The sequence below is a fragment of the Hypanus sabinus genome, chromosome 7 (genome assembly GCF_030144855.1).
Source record: "Hypanus sabinus isolate sHypSab1 chromosome 7, sHypSab1.hap1, whole genome shotgun sequence".
Lineage (NCBI taxonomy): Eukaryota > Metazoa > Chordata > Chondrichthyes > Myliobatiformes > Dasyatidae > Hypanus > Hypanus sabinus.
The window spans coordinates 74,909,553-74,925,068 of record NC_082712.1 but is presented as its reverse complement, the minus strand read 5'-3'; the positions used below and the strand labels follow the sequence as shown (position 1 = coordinate 74,925,068).

The window sequence follows — 15,516 nt, the reverse complement described above, 5'->3', positions numbered from 1 at the left end:
ACCTTCCCACCGTAACTTTCTCGCAGAAGCTGAAAATGATTGTTGTATCTTCACTTCAGTTAACGATGATTCTTTCACCAACGCTACACTTGTTAGTACTGACTCCGGGTGAACGATTGCGGCTCGGACTATGGGCGGAGCAGAGAGTGGGCGGGGCCAACGTATCCTGCGGGGTGGGCGGGACTAGGGGCGGAGCAGAGAGTGGGCGGGGTCCAGATGCCCGATGGAGGGGGCGGGGCACACTGCTGTTGCAAAGTGTCGCGCAGGGCTGCGTCTCCGGTTTACGGGTGGTGGCAGGCGGGCAGTTTGAACGGTGGGAATTGAGGGAGTGAAGGCGGGAGCTTTCAGTCGGTGAGCCTGTGTGGTCGTTAGAGACTTTGTGTTTTGGTGTGGGCTTGCTCGTTGTTTCTTGCCACTGGCCGAAATACCCAAACAAACGTCGGTCGACCCGCAGCAGGAGTGGTTCTCACGCCACTGGTTAAGTCCGGCCGTATGCCATTTGCCGTCCCCCTCAATCTTCCCCGGACATCCTTCACCCCTTCGGGCCCGCTGTCCCCAACTCCTTTCCTGCTCGATTCCTTCCTTTCCCGTATCTCTTCCCCCCGCCCCCTAGCTGTTCATCGGCTCTGCTGCCTTCCTCTTATCCCCATTCCTCGGGCCTCTGCACCCCAACCCCTAGGTCTCCACTCTCAGCTGTCTTTCCTCATCTTTATTTCCCCCCTCTTCTTTTCCCCCCTCTTCTTTTCCCCCCTCTTCTTTTCCCCCTCCTCGGCCCTCGCCCCCCTTTCCTCGGGAGGTGAAGGGTACTTCTGTGGTGGCAGGAGTGTGGTTCTCATCGACATCATTGTAATTTGAGTTATTTTTTTGTATTCAAAATCAACCGGAGGGAGTGTTAAGTAGATACCCACTTTTTTCCCTTCCTATTGTACAAATCTACCCACGCAAAATTAATTCGAGTTTTCTATTAACATCTCTAAGGATGTATTTAGCTAGTTATGAAAACTTGCAAATTGTGCCTTTCTAAATCGGAGATGAAATGCTTTGGAATACGAGTAGTTAGAAAGTGTGATATCTTTCCATAATAGACAATTTAATTCCTCATGCCTATCTTGATACCCAGTTAAATCATAACTTATCTGTAATATGCATTTTCTGACTTGGTTAATGTATTATTAGAACTATATCAGACTGGAAATTCTTATTTGACTTCAAATTATTTTATTTATTCAGGGATACAGTGTGGAATAGGCACTTTGAGCCCTCATCAACAAATAAAATTTAACTCCAGCTAAGTCATAGGGCAATTTACAATGGTCAGTTAACTTACAAACCAGTATGTCTTTGGACTGTGTGAGGAAACTTGCACATTCATGGGGAGAACAGATAAATTCTTTACAGATTGCCTTGAAACTGATCTCTGAATCCCACCCTAAGCAAAAAAGTGTGCTAATCGCTATGCTACTGTGGTGCTAAGTAGCTTCACTCTTATTGGAAAGGGTCTAGATTTTCAGTTTATCTTTGAAAGAGTTTATGCTTGCATTTATGGCATGTAGATAGTGGCAATTGTTGCTCATCCCTAATTGGCTTTATTAAGGCTGCAGTTAGGAAACTTATTGAGCTGCTGTAATTTTCCAGTGAAGCTTCCCCCCGCCCCCCCCCTCCCCACCAGCTGCAGTGGGCTGTTAGATGGAGAATTCCAGAGTTTGGATGGAGTGGAGTGATACTAAGGGTCACGGTCCATCCAAGAGCAAATGGTCGTGATTTGGAGAAGAACCTAAAAACATTGAAGGGTGTAACCAAATTTGTTTCCTTTTCTGGATTCTCAAATGAGTATTCCCCATCCTCTCTCCCCCCACCCCCATAGTTTTTAATCCTTTAAAAGCATAAGATGTAGGAGCAGAATTGAGCTATTTGGTCCATTGAGTCTGCTTTGCCATTCAGAATCTTGAATGTCAAAATTGTAGTAAGGATGTAAACATATTTTCTCTTTCTGAAACAGTGCTCCACTAAGATGGATTCAAAGCAGCATGACTCTGTTGTGCTGCTGCAGGAGCAAGTCCGGAAACTGTCAGAGGAACTTGCTCAGTGTCAGGTGGGTTCTCTTCACATGGGATTGAAGTTGTCACTCTTGTAGTTGACTTCTATAGCTCATTGGCTATTAAGGCCTTACAAGTCAGATGGAGAATTAATGGCAACAGAATAGACTAATTCTGGATTATAATTCAGCAGAAAAAATAATGTGTAATTGAAAAAGAATTTTCAAATTTTCTATAGGTATTTAATTGAAAACAATGCCCACCATTTAGCCAAAATGCATGAGATACAATCTAAAACATTGAAGTATACAGTTGGCCCTGCTTATCTGCGGGTTCTGCACGAGCGGATTCAACCAACCGTAGATCGGGAAAACCTTCTCCAGCACTCGTCGTTTGAGCATGTACAGAATTTTTTCTCTTGTCATTATTCCCTAAGCAATACAGTATAACAACTATTTACATAACATTTACTTTGTATCAGGTATTATAAGTAAGTTGGAGCAGGTACATCTGGTATTATTTAGCGTCAGTCAAAGATTTGTCTTAGTATATAGTACATATTTTACCTTTCTATGCATATAAAACACTTAAGAAACGTATGTATTCCAATAATTAAACCACTGCTTTGCTTGGTAATAATTGTAGCTTTCAGTGGGGCAGAGCCTTTCACATGCTCTATTATTCTCTCTTTATTCCTTAAAACTGTTCTGATTGTTGACCGACTGTAGCCTAACGCTTTTCCAATGACTGATGGTGTTTCACCTCTTTCCGATCGCTTTATTATTTCCAGTTTATTTTCAATCGTGATTGTTTTCCATCAACAGAACAGAAACACTGTTGGGTCCCGACCTCTGCTGGGTCCTAAGGTTCACCGCACTGAGACAGGTTAAATAAGGGATTTGAGCATTCACGATTTTTTGTGTCCACGGGTGGAGGGGGGGGGGGGTCCTGGAACCAATCCCTTGCGGATAAGGAGGGACGACTGTATTTTAACATTTTAAATCTGAACATGATCAGAATTGTAAATTATTCTTCTTGGGCCCTTGGTTCCCAGTGGAGCATAGGCCATTGATGACCTCCAGTCTCCATTGTTCAAAGTTGATGGTATGGTTGGTGTTCATCAATGTTTCTGTAATCCACTGTACTGGGGATTGGCCTATACAGCTTCACCAGAGCCCTGTTGGCCAGTCTTGCCTGTTTCCACCTCTCACTACGGGGGCATAAGGTTGGACTTTGAGAGGGAGGATTGTAAGTTATTGGCTGTTTGCTAAGAATTAAGTGTGCTTTGTTTCGAGTTAAACATGCAAGTTTAACGTGAGATCTGCTGATTTTGTGCTGGAGTCATGTTGGTAGTTGGTGCTGGAAAGTTGAATGGAAAATAACTGGACACATATAGCAGGTTCAATTGCATCAATCATTGATCTGAAATGTTAAATCTGTCTCTGCTTCTACAGATGCTGCCTGACTTGCTGAATTTTTCCAGTGTGTTATCTTTACATAGAAGCTATAACACGTGTTGATGAAACATATTTTCAGAATCCGTCAAATAATAGACCAAGGCCTGCAATCATGAGTTGGACACTTGGCAGTGTAGATTACTTAATTTTCTGTCTTCACAGACAACATGCCTTAAAGTGCTTAAAGTGCAGTGAAGACGTTGGAAATAGCTAGGATTATCTCCTTACAGTCGTGACCCTTAACTACTTGATAGTGGCAGTGGAATCATTGTTTTACAAGTATTTTAAACAAGGAATTCTTTTGCACACTGTATTCTTCACTTTATTCATCCATTTGAGTCTTGATCTTTTGAAGTTACTATGGCTGAAATAGTGTTGAAAAGAAATCCTAGTGCGTGTAGAGGACAAATTTTTGAGGGAAATTTAGACTTTGCTTAGTAATCCCCAATCCAGCTGCTGGAGCATGGCTGCTGTTCTTTGATCTATAGATGGCTATGTGCAAAGCGTCCAAGGTGTTAATATAGTTGCACTATTTCTTTATCTGTAGTGGTGTAGGTTTACAGAGTCGTGAGTCAAATCTGGCACAGAACTAGAGGTGAAGACACATGAACAAATGCCTGTTGAGAACAAAATAGGGGTAGGTTAACAAAATAAGGCCCTGCAACTGAAGATGGTTGTGCATTTGAATTGGGTGATGATAAAGAGGTTGTGTTGGAAGGGCAAAAGGTCTTGTCGGGTTGAAGGAATGGTAATGCCATCCAGGAAACAAGAATATGAAGTTAAGAGTGATATATAACTTGCCTTGGATCAACGTATGTGACCAAGCATAAGGGTCTTGACAGGATTTGTGACATGAACAGCAGAGTTTTAGGTGACCAAATTTATGGGGATTGGAAGAGGAAAGCTGGATAGGAGAGCATTGGAGTAGTCAAATGTGGAGTAACATTGACTTTGCCCTTTGGTAGCAGATATGCTGAAGTACATATGGTTGTGCAGAAGAATAAAAATAGAGAGGTCTTAATGATATGTAATTTCCAGCTTGCTTAACCTTGCAAACTGTTTGAATCAGTTTTGGTTGTTTTTTTTAATTTTTGCTTGCTGCAATTGACCAGAAAAGTTCTGCACATCCTCGTGTCAGACTAACAACCTGATCTGAGGCCTTTGCGTTCCAGATGTCTGGATATGTAAGCCAGGGCAATAAAATACACAGAGAAAGCTGTTGCCCATGTAGCAGACTCCCCCTCTCCACGCATCTGATGAACCAGAAGGAATGGCACAGACCCATGCAGTCTAGTGCCAGCAGTGTCACAGGATTGGCTCAATGTAGGACTGTCTTAGGGACTCCAGCTGCAGATTTTTTCCTCGGGCTTACAAGTCCCATCTGCCTGAAGCGATTGGTTCGAAGATGGCAGTAACCCAACTTTGCCCCCTGTCCTGTCCGTAGGAATGATTCTGCTTGGCTTAGTTGCTAGGCCACACGTGAAGACCAGGAGCTGGATTTGGTTGTCAGAGACTATTTGAGTTGCACACCATTGGGAAGATTTAATAGGTAGTGGGAGCTTGTCCCTACTACCACTCCCGGCTACAATAACCTAAGGGAACCTGATCAATGAGAGAAAAGTGAAGCAGTTGAGTAAAGTGGTGTTCTTCAATGTATGTGCTTAGAAACTGTTGGTATATCTATGTTGCTGAGGAAAGTTGAGAATAGTGAGAGTGATATTACTATGGGAGAAAGCAGTGAGTCTTGGGAAGAGAAATTCTGATGATTCTGATAATTGAGATAAATGTGGTGCAGGCCATTTGAGTTTGAGAGAATGAGATTCATACGGATTCATGGAAACATGCCTTTCAAACGAACCGGTCCATACCTGCCAAAATTCCCATTTAAACTAGTCTCATTTGTCTGTATTTAGAACATAAGATATAGGAGCAGAAATAGGCCATTTGGCACAACACGTCTGCTCAGCTATTTCATCATGGCTGATCCAATTTTCCTCTCAGCCCCAACCTTCTGCCTTCTTCCCATATTCCTTCATGCACTGATCAATCAATAATCTATCAACATCACCCTTAAATATCAAATGTTCAAAGATCAAGTTTTATGTCAGAGAAATATATGTAATATACATCCTGAAACTCTATTTTTTCGCAAAACATCCACGAAAACATAGAAGTGCCCTTGTACAGTTAAACGTGAGGACCCTGAAGTCCCCCCCCCAGTTCCCTCCTCCCACACATAAGCAGCAGCGAGCAATGATCCCCCTCCCCCACCAGCAAAAATAAACGTGCATTGGTACCGTCACCGAGCCCAAGCGTGTGTTAAGCAATAGCAAAGACACAGACCAAAGTTACCCCAAAAGCTTTGAATTCAACAACCCACAGGTTCTCTCCCTGGCAAGAGAGAGGGAGGTGTCCCTCATTTTCATAGCAGGTGGGAGACATAACAACAACCCACTGGTTTACGATCTTAAAAGTCAGTTTTGTCGCTTTTTTTGAGCTCTGTGACTGAAGATCACAAAGACCATGGGTCTTCAGGCCCATAGTCAAAAATTTTCCGGCTCCCCAACGACACAGGAGTCTCCGGCTGTGACACCCGTCTCCAGAGCCCTGGGATCTTAGGCTACCGAACACGATCGAGACTCTCAGGCCAAACCCTTGGTGTGTCGAATAGCAGCCAGTCGTGGAACCCCGAGAACAGGTCCCATTTCCGCAAAGAACCGAAGCTTGCATGTAACTCCAGGTCAGGGTCTTCGAAAAAAACCCTGAAAGGGAAAAATAAAGATATTAAAGGTAGAAATAGAGCTGTTTCCGAAGATGCAAGTAAAGAAGTCGCCATTAGGCGCCATCATTCCTCCTAAGCTTCATTGCAAAAGGACTCCCCTCTATTCTGAGGTTGTGTCCTCTGGTCTTAGACTCTCCCACCATAAGAAACATCCAAGGCCTTTTACCATGCGATAGGTTTCAATGAGGTCATCACCCATTCTTCTGAATTCTCGTGAATATAGACCCAGAGTCATCAAATGCTCTTCATAAGACGAGGTGTTCAATCCTGGAGACATTTTCATGAACCTCCTTTGAATCCTCTCCAGTTTCAGTACGTCCTTCCCAAGATAGGGGGCCACAGTACTCCAGGTGAGGCCTCACCGATGCCTTATAAGGAATCAACATTACATCCTTCCTTTTATATTCTAGCCCTCTTGAAATAAATGCTAACATTGCATTTGCCTTTCTCACCACAGACTCAACATGTAAATTAACTTTAAGGGAATCCTGCACAAGGACTCCCAAGTCCCTTTACACCTCAGTTTTTTGTATTTTCTCTTCATTTAGAAGATAGTCAACACTTTCATTTCTTCTACCAAAATGCATGACTATACACTTCCTGACACTGTATTCTATCAACCATTTCTTTGCTCGTTCTGCTAATCTAAGTCCTTCTGTAGCCTTTCTACTTCCTCAAAGCTACCTGCCCCTCTACCTATCTTCATATCGTCTGCAAATTTTGCACCAAAGCCATCAATTCTATCATCTAAATAATATAAAGAAATGATCCCAACGCAGACCCCTGTGGAACACCACTAGTCACCGGCAGCTGAACAGCAAAGGCTCCCTTTATTCCCAGTCTTTGCCTCCTGCCAGTCAATCATGCTTTATCCATATTCGAACCTTTCCTTTAATACTATGGGCTAGTAGCTTGTTAAGCAGCCTCATGTGTGGCACCTTATCAAAGGCCTTCTGAAAATCCAAGTACACAACATCAAACGATTCTCCTTGGTCTATCTTGCTTGTTATTTCTTCAAAGAATTCGAACAGATTTGTCAGGCAAGATTTTCCCTTTAGGAAACCATGCTCACAACGGCCTATTTTATCATGTGCCTGCTCGTACCCTGACACTTCATTCTTAATAATCAACTCCAATATCACCCCGACCACTGAGATCAGACTAACTGGCCTGTAGTTTTCTTTCTTCTGCCTCTTTCCCTTCTTTAAGAGTAGGGTGACATTAGCAATTCTCCAGTCGTCCGGAACTATTCCAGAATCATGATTCTTGAAAGATCATTTAATGCCTCCACAATCTCTTCAGCCACCTCTTTCAGAACTCTGGGATGTACACCATCTGGTTCAGTTGACTTCTGACCTTTCAGTTTCCTAAGTACCTTCTCTCTATGATAACTTCACACACTTCATGCCTCTGCCTCCTGGAACTTCCACCATACTGCTAGTGTCTTCCACTGTGAAGACTGATGCAAAATACTTATTCAGTTTGTCATTTCATTGTTCTCTCATTACTTCCTCTCCAGCAAAATCCACTCTCACCTTTCTTTTACACTTTATGCATCTGAAGCAAGTTTTGGTATCCTTTTTAATATTATTGGCCAGCTTACTTTCTTATTCTATCTTTACCTTAATGACTGTTTTAGTTGCCTTCAGTTGGTTTTTAAAAGTTTCCCAATCCTCTAACTTCCCATTAATTTTCCCTCTATTATATGCTCTCTCTTTAGCTTTTATGTTGGCTTTGAGTTCTCTTGTTAGCTATGGTTTTGTCATCTTTCCTTTTGAATACTTTTTCCTCTTTGGGATGTAGATATCTTGTACCTTCCAGATTGCTTCCAGAAATTCCGGTGTTTGCTGCTCTGCCATAATCCTTGCCAATGTTCTTTTCCAGTCAGTTCTGGCCAGCTCCTCTCTCATGTCTCTGTAATTCCCTTTATTGTAATACTGATACACCTGGCTTTAGCTTCTCAAATTTCAGGGTGAATTCAATCGTATTATGATTACTTGCTCCTCAGGGTTCTTTTATCTTAAGCTCTCTAATCAATTCTGGTTCATTGCAGGACACCCAATCCCTCTCGTGGGCTCAACAATGAGCTGCTCTAATAAGCCATCTCATAAGCACTCTAGGAATTACCCCTCCTGGAATACAGCACCAACCTGATTTTCCCAATCTACCTGCATATTAAAGCCCCTCATGACAATTGTAATATTGCTGTTTTGGCATGCACTTTCTGTCTCCTGTTTTAATTTGTAGGCACATCTTATTACTGTTTGGGGTTTGCATACAATTCCCAGCTGGGCCTTTTTACCCTTGCAGTTCCTTAGCTCTAAACACAATGATTCAACAGCTAATGATTTGGTTTCTCTTTTTTTTAACAACAGAGCAACGACACTCCCTCTGCCTTCCTGCCTAACCTTTTGATACAATGTGTATCCTTGGACATTAAGCTCCCAGTTATAATCTTCAGTCATGAATCAGTGATGCCTACAAAATCATACCTGCCAATCTGCAGCTGTTCTGCAAATTCATCTATCTTATTCTGTGTACTGCGCGCATTCAGATACAACACCTTCAGTCCTGTATTCACCCTTTTTGATTCTGTTGCACCATGCTCAACCTTTGAGGCCTTACCAACATCTACCTCTACAACCTCTCCACTAACTGTTCTGGCACTAGTTCCTAACCTCCTGCACCTCCAGTTTAAATCCCCATGTGCAGCATTAACAAACCTTCCCATTAGGGTATTCATTCCCCTCCAGTTTAGGAGCAAACCATCCCTTCTGTACAAGTCCCACCTTGCCTGGAAGAGAGCCTAATGATCTAAAAATCTTATGGCTTCCCTCCTACACCAACTCCTTAGCCACATATTAAACTGTATTATCTTCCTAGTTCTAGCCTCACTAGCACATGGCATGGGTAGCAATCATGAGCTTACAACCCTGGAGGTCCTGCCCTTTAATTTAGCACCTAACTCCCTGAACTCTCTATGCAGAAACTTGTCACATGTCCTACCCATGTCATTGGTACTTACGTGGAACACGATCTCGAGCTGTTCACCCTCCCACTTCAGAATGCTGTGGACTGGATGTGAGATATTTCAGACCCTGGCACTTGAGAGGCAACATACCATCCAGGAATCTTGTTCTCGACCACAGAATCTCCTGTCTGTTCCCCTAGCTAATGAATCCCCTGTCACCACAGCATGTGTCTTTCCCCTTTGCTTCTGAGTCACAGAGGCAGCCTCAGTGCCAGAGACCTGGCCACTATGGCTTTCCTCTGTCCCAACAGTATCCAAAGTGATATACCTGTTGTTGGCCACAGAGATACTCTGCACTGGCTCCTTAACCCCTCTCCCCTTCCTGACTGTTACTCAGTTTCCTGTGTTCTGCTTGCACCTTGGGTGTAACGACCTCTCTATATGCCTTAATTATCACCCCTTCAGTCTCCCAAATGAACTGGAGCTCATCCAGTTCCAGCTCCAAATCTTTACTGCGGTTTGTTAGAAGCTGCAATTGGATGCACTTCTCGCAGTTGTAGTGGTTAGGGACACTGGAGGTCTTCCTGCCTTTCCACATTCTGCAAGAGGGGCATTTCACTATCCTGTCATCCCTACTGTCCCAGTTGAGCAGATGTATAGAAGGGGAGGGGACAACTTGAGCTTTTCTTTCCTTTGCTTTCTCTGAGTGAAGCCTCTCTTCGCTGAAGCTTTGAAGTGCTAAAGCTTTAATATCAGCACTCTATATCCACTCAGACGATGGCTGCTGCATTTGTCCTTTCCTTCCTTTAGTTTGTTCTTACTGATCCGTCTCAAACGCCAATTGGCTGCTGGTCAAAGCTCTAATACACTACCGTGAACCACTGCTGCCTTTTATCCTCAGGTAGTGGACGAATATGCATTTGGCCCATATCCTTTTAAATTTTTTCCTATCCATGTACTTGTCAAGTACCTTTTAAATGTTGTTACTGTACCTGCCTCATTCATTTTCTCTGGCAGCTTGTTCCATGTACTGACCACCCTCTAAGGAAAAAGTTGCTCCTCAGATTCCCATTGAATCCTTCCTCTCTCAGTTCAAGCTCATATCCTCTAATTCTTGATTTCCCAAACATGGGAGAATGACTGTGCATTAACCTTTTCTTATGTCCCACATTCCATACTCTAATCAAACAAAAAAAGTCCCAATATGCTCATGTCCCAGTTCCCCAAGTCTTGGCTGCATCCTTATAAATATTTTCTGCACTCTTTCTAGCTTAACACCATCTTTCCTATTGTAGGGTGATGAAAATTGAACACATATTTCAAATGTGGCCTCACCAACATCTTGTACAGCTGCAACATATCATCCCAACTTCTGTGTTCGATGCCATAAATTATTGAGTGTGGTAATCAGTTATGCTCTTAATGATTGCATAAATATTATGTTGAGTAGAAAGTTGTCAGATGATATTTACACATAATGTTGTCTTTGAACTTGATTTAACCAGAACCTGATTCAAATGTTTTTAATCTTGGGATGATGTCAACTTTTCAATCTGTAGTTCAATTCTTGACTTGCTTTTTTCAGTTTTGAATTTCATCTCTTGTTCAGGACCAACTGGGTAGAAAAGCACCATCTTAAAGTATAGAAGACTTGTCTAGAAAATTTGTAGATATTGGACTATTATTATTTCTTTTGAAGGGCACAATTTTATAAGTAACTTGCAGTTTCCTACTTTCTGAATTTTAAATTATTATTTTGTATTTTGGCTGCATATTTCATTTTAGCCTAAATATTCCAGTTGTTATTCATTGTTTCATCTTGTGGCTCAGTGTGTTCTGTGTAATTAAAGGGAAATGATTAGCTTTGTCAGGCTATTCCTTTCACTGTATATTTTCACTTCCCGTTCATTAATTAATAGGCTTGCTTATGGAAATTATTTTGCTGTAGGTGTAACTGAAATATGTTTGGTGAGATTGTAAAAATTGTATGATGCAATGATAGGAGGATGAAGATGCAGAGAATGGATTACTGAATTAATTGAAAGTGGTTTTGATACTAGGCGTATTGTAATACTGTGTATACTACAGAAACAATTTGTATGAAAGGAAATGATTTTGATCACTGACTATGTAATTGCCGTTTTATTGCCAACACAAAAAAGTGACATTGTGTTGGTTTAGCTTCAAAGGTTTTCAGAGATGGTGCTTGAAGCGTGGTTGTGGTTTAATTTCATCTTTAGCTTTTCAGTTGGGAGCATTGATGCTTGGTTTTTAACTGCTTTATTAGTGCATTAACTTCTGAAGTTCTTTTGAGATGTATTCTCAAAATAGTAACAGCTGTATAAAATTGCTAAAACTAATCGCTCTCAAGGTAATATGGTAACGTCTTAAACTTGAAAAGCATTTTTTTGGAATGTTTATAGTTACAATCTTTAAATGAGTGCACAATCCAATTTAAAGTCATTTAACAGCTTAGCAAATTAATTTGTCACTCTTGGTGACTCTTCCCATCAGATATTTTGTCGCAGGTGATGTAGCATGCTGGAGTATCGCTTTTGCAGCAGCACTAATTGGCTTCATATTTGGAATCTCTCACTTCTTCTGGCAGCAATACTAAATTAAGTATTAATCTTTGGCATCAGTGTTGTGTAACTAATATTAAAATTTTATTATGGTACCAACTTTACAATAGGGTCATTCATAGACTAGTACTTCCTTAATGGTGTTAACTGTTTAAAAGTTGAAATCACAATTGTTTGTAGTACTTATAATGTACTCAACAAAGTTTGAAAGCAATAAGCACTTTGCAAATATCATTTAACTGGGATAGATTATTTTACTTTGTGTGCAGATTGGATTCTTTCTTACTTGTCAGATCTCAGTGAGAATGTGTTGTGTAATGCAGAACCTGTACCCTCAATGACATTCCTTTTTTGAAGTGGAGTATGTTTTAGGAAGATAGTGTGCAGAATTTAGGATTTGAATTCATTAAATGTTTGTGCTTTATTAAAGCCATTTTTGACAAACTTAGATCTTTATTACTCCTGCTAAAAGGTGTGTATTTTGTTGCCTTGAGTAATGCACCTTTCTTTTTAATAGAAAATCAGATCAATTGAAGATTGGATTTTATATGAAATCTGTTTCTGGGGAACCTTTTAGACTAACAAAGCATAAAATAAAAAGGTAGAATTAGAATACATTAGCAAGTATAAAAAGATAGTTAAGTTTTACAAGTATGTAAAAAGGAAGAGTATAACTAAAGTAAACACTCATTCCATTGGCACTAGACAATTAATAATGGGAAATGGTATATTCTAGATAATTATTTTGTATAGGTCTTCATGGTAGATAGACACTAAAGACATTCCATTAATAACAGGGCTTTAAAGTGGAAGGGACCTGAATTGTTTTATTATTGCATATAATGAAGTACATTGAAAACTTGTCTTGCATACTGTTCATACATATAAATTAACAGAATGTGGAATGAAGTGTAATAGCTACAGAGAAAGTATACTGCAGGTAAACAGTAAGATGCAAGGTCTTAATGTGGTAGATTGTTTGAGACTATCCTATCATACAATTCAATTGTCTTATAACAACAGAGCAGAAGCTGTTCTTGAGCCAGATGGTGCATACATTTAGGCTTTTGTAAGCCTAATAGGATGGCGAGAAGAGAGAATGGGGTGGTTGTGTTCTTAGATTTTGCTGTCTGCTTTACTGAGGCAGCAACAGGTATAGACTGTTCACGGAGAGGAATCTGGTTTTCATGATGTACTGAGTAGTGTCCACAATTCTCTGCAGTGTTTGTTTTTGCAGCCACTGGCAGAACAATTGCCATGCCAAGCCACAATGCATCTGGGTAGGATACTTTTTGTGGTATTTTCATAAAAGTTGATGTAATTCAAAAGTGGCACCTCAGATCTCTTTAGCCATCTGAGGAAGTTGAGGTACTGGTGAGCCTTTTTGGCCTTGACGTCAATGTCATTGGACAAAGGCAGGCTTTTGGTGATGTTCAGTCCCAGGAACTCGAAGCTCTTAACCATACCACCATTGATATAGACAGGAGCATGTTTACTGCCCCCCTTCCCGAAGTCAATGACAGCTCTTTGCTGACAATCAGCGAAAGGTTATTGTCATGACACCATGTTGCAAAGTGCTATCGCCTTCCTGTACTCGGACTCATTATTATTTGAGATATGAACCACCAGGGTGATATTACCTATAAATATATAGATGGAGTTTGAGCAGTATTTGACAACACATTATAAATTTACAGGGAGCAGATTAAGGGGCTGAGGATGCAGCCTTATGGAGCATCAGTGTTTAGGATAATCGTGATGGAGGTGTTGCTTATTCTACTGATTATGGCCTGTTGATCCAGTTGCAGAGGGAGGTGTTGACTCCCAGGTCTTGGAATTTGGTGAAGAGTTTGGAATTACAGTATTGAAGGCGGTGTTGTGGTTCATAAGCAATTGTCAAGTGTAGATGCATTTATTGTTGAGGTTCTTCAGAGATGTGTAGAGCCGGGGAGATGGCGTTCTGTTGGAGAACTCACTAATTATAGTGAGTCGGGGTTGCCTGGGAGACTGGAGTTGATGTGTGTTGCGGCCAGCCTATCAAAGCACTTGAAGATGGTAGATGTCAGCCAACGGGCAGTAGTCATTATCTTGTTATCTTGTTTTTCTTTGATAGCAGATGGTAGTGGCCTTAAAGCAGGTGGAACCTCAAACTGACGCAGCAAGAGGTTAGAAATGTCTGCAGGTATCTCATTAGATCTTTGCAGGTAATTGTAATTTTACGTATGGATTGTACTGCTGCCGCAACAAAAACGCTAAATTTTATGACGTGAGTGATGATGAACCTGATTCTGATGTGGACTGAGAGTAGGAAAGGGGCAAGGAGAGTGGAATCGTGGTTGGAAAAAGGGGAAAGGAGAGGGGAGGGAGGGAGAAGCACGAGAGAGACATCCTGTAATTGACCAATAAACCAATTGTTTAAAATCAAATGACCTTGCCTGGTGTCTCAGGGCTGGGTCTGTCTGCACCCATGCCAACCCTTGTCACTGGCATTTCTTCTCTGCCATATATCTCACACTCCTGTGGCCTTCCACTTTCGCCGTTCCTGCCAGATTTACAAACTCCCTAAATGCTTTATGTTGTCAAATGCAGTACTGCGCAAAATTCCAAGGCACCCTAGCTATCTATATGTGCCTTAGACTTAGGACATCATCTTGGCCAGATGCTTTCTGTGAGTTCACTTAAAAAATTGATCTTGACTCTTGTGTGGTCTCCCAGTTTATTTATTGTTTCTGGTTTGGTAACACTCAGATTGTCCGCTTTAAATTAATTGCTCACTGGTGGGGGGAGTACTAATCAGACAAATTATTGGGGCCAAAAGAATAGATGATGGATCTCATAGCATCTTCAAGGAAGCAACTGTAAAATTGAAAGAAATCTTACATTTTTTTTCTCTCGAGCAGCCCCAGAGATTGCAAAACTGCACGTGTAACTTTTTTGGCCAGTTAGCCAACATCCATCATTGAAAAAAATGCTGATAACCAAACAAGAAGACATTGCAGAAAATTGTGTGATAATTGGGTAGAGTCATCATTTTTGTGAAATGATATAATCTTGAGACATTTGTTTGTGTTCTGAGGATTTAACAAAGGGTGGATGAAGGAAAACTATGCAGTAATCATGGCATATTTGGATTCCAGAAGGCAATCAACAGAAGTGCCATAAATAATCAGTGAACAAGGTGAAAAGATACAGGTGATTGAGAGTGATATAGCATAACAAACTTGAGATAAATGTTGGATCTGGATCTTTTCTCACCTACATATTTGACCAGGGACTCTGCAATTTACTGGCTTTTGTTACTCAGGCCCATGGGCCTGTGTAGTTTATCCACTTTGTGCAGGCAGTTTATCCATCACCAACCCCAAAACCTCTCCCCCCCCCCCCCCCCGAATCCCAGCAACACCTGGTGTTGTAGAGAAATTGCAGAGGTGGCAGTCAATAGGGTGTGGACTGTATTGATGTGAATTGTGTAGTTGGAGTCCATTTTGTATAATCCCAATGTTTTTTTTGGTTCTTGTACCTTATCTGCATTGCATTTTTACGATTGTAACACTGAAATCTGCATTTTGTTAATAATGTTACCTTGTACTACGTCAATGTACCAATGTGATGAAATGATTTGTATGGACGATATGCAAAACAAAGATTTTCACTATACTTAAGTGCATGTAAAATATTGTGCCCACCT

General features: G+C 41.2%; 1 protein-coding gene across 5 annotated transcripts in view; it reads left to right on the top strand.

The window, feature by feature from the left end:
- The first annotated feature begins 225 nt into the window (after positions 1 to 225).
- cntln (centlein, centrosomal protein) overlaps positions 226 to 15,516 on the top strand; it is a 515,524-nt gene continuing 500,233 nt past the window's right edge. For 4 of the 5 annotated variants that reach the window (XM_059974898.1, XM_059974895.1, XM_059974896.1 and 1 more), the window contains exons 1-2: positions 226 to 351; positions 2,000 to 2,092. In XM_059974898.1, the coding sequence (XP_059830881.1) occupies positions 2,012 to 2,092 (81 nt within the window). In that variant the 5' untranslated portion in view covers positions 226 to 351; positions 2,000 to 2,011. Of the gene's footprint in view, positions 352 to 1,999; positions 2,093 to 15,516 lie in introns of those variants that run through there. The other variant, XM_059974897.1, reaches the window with a different exon arrangement.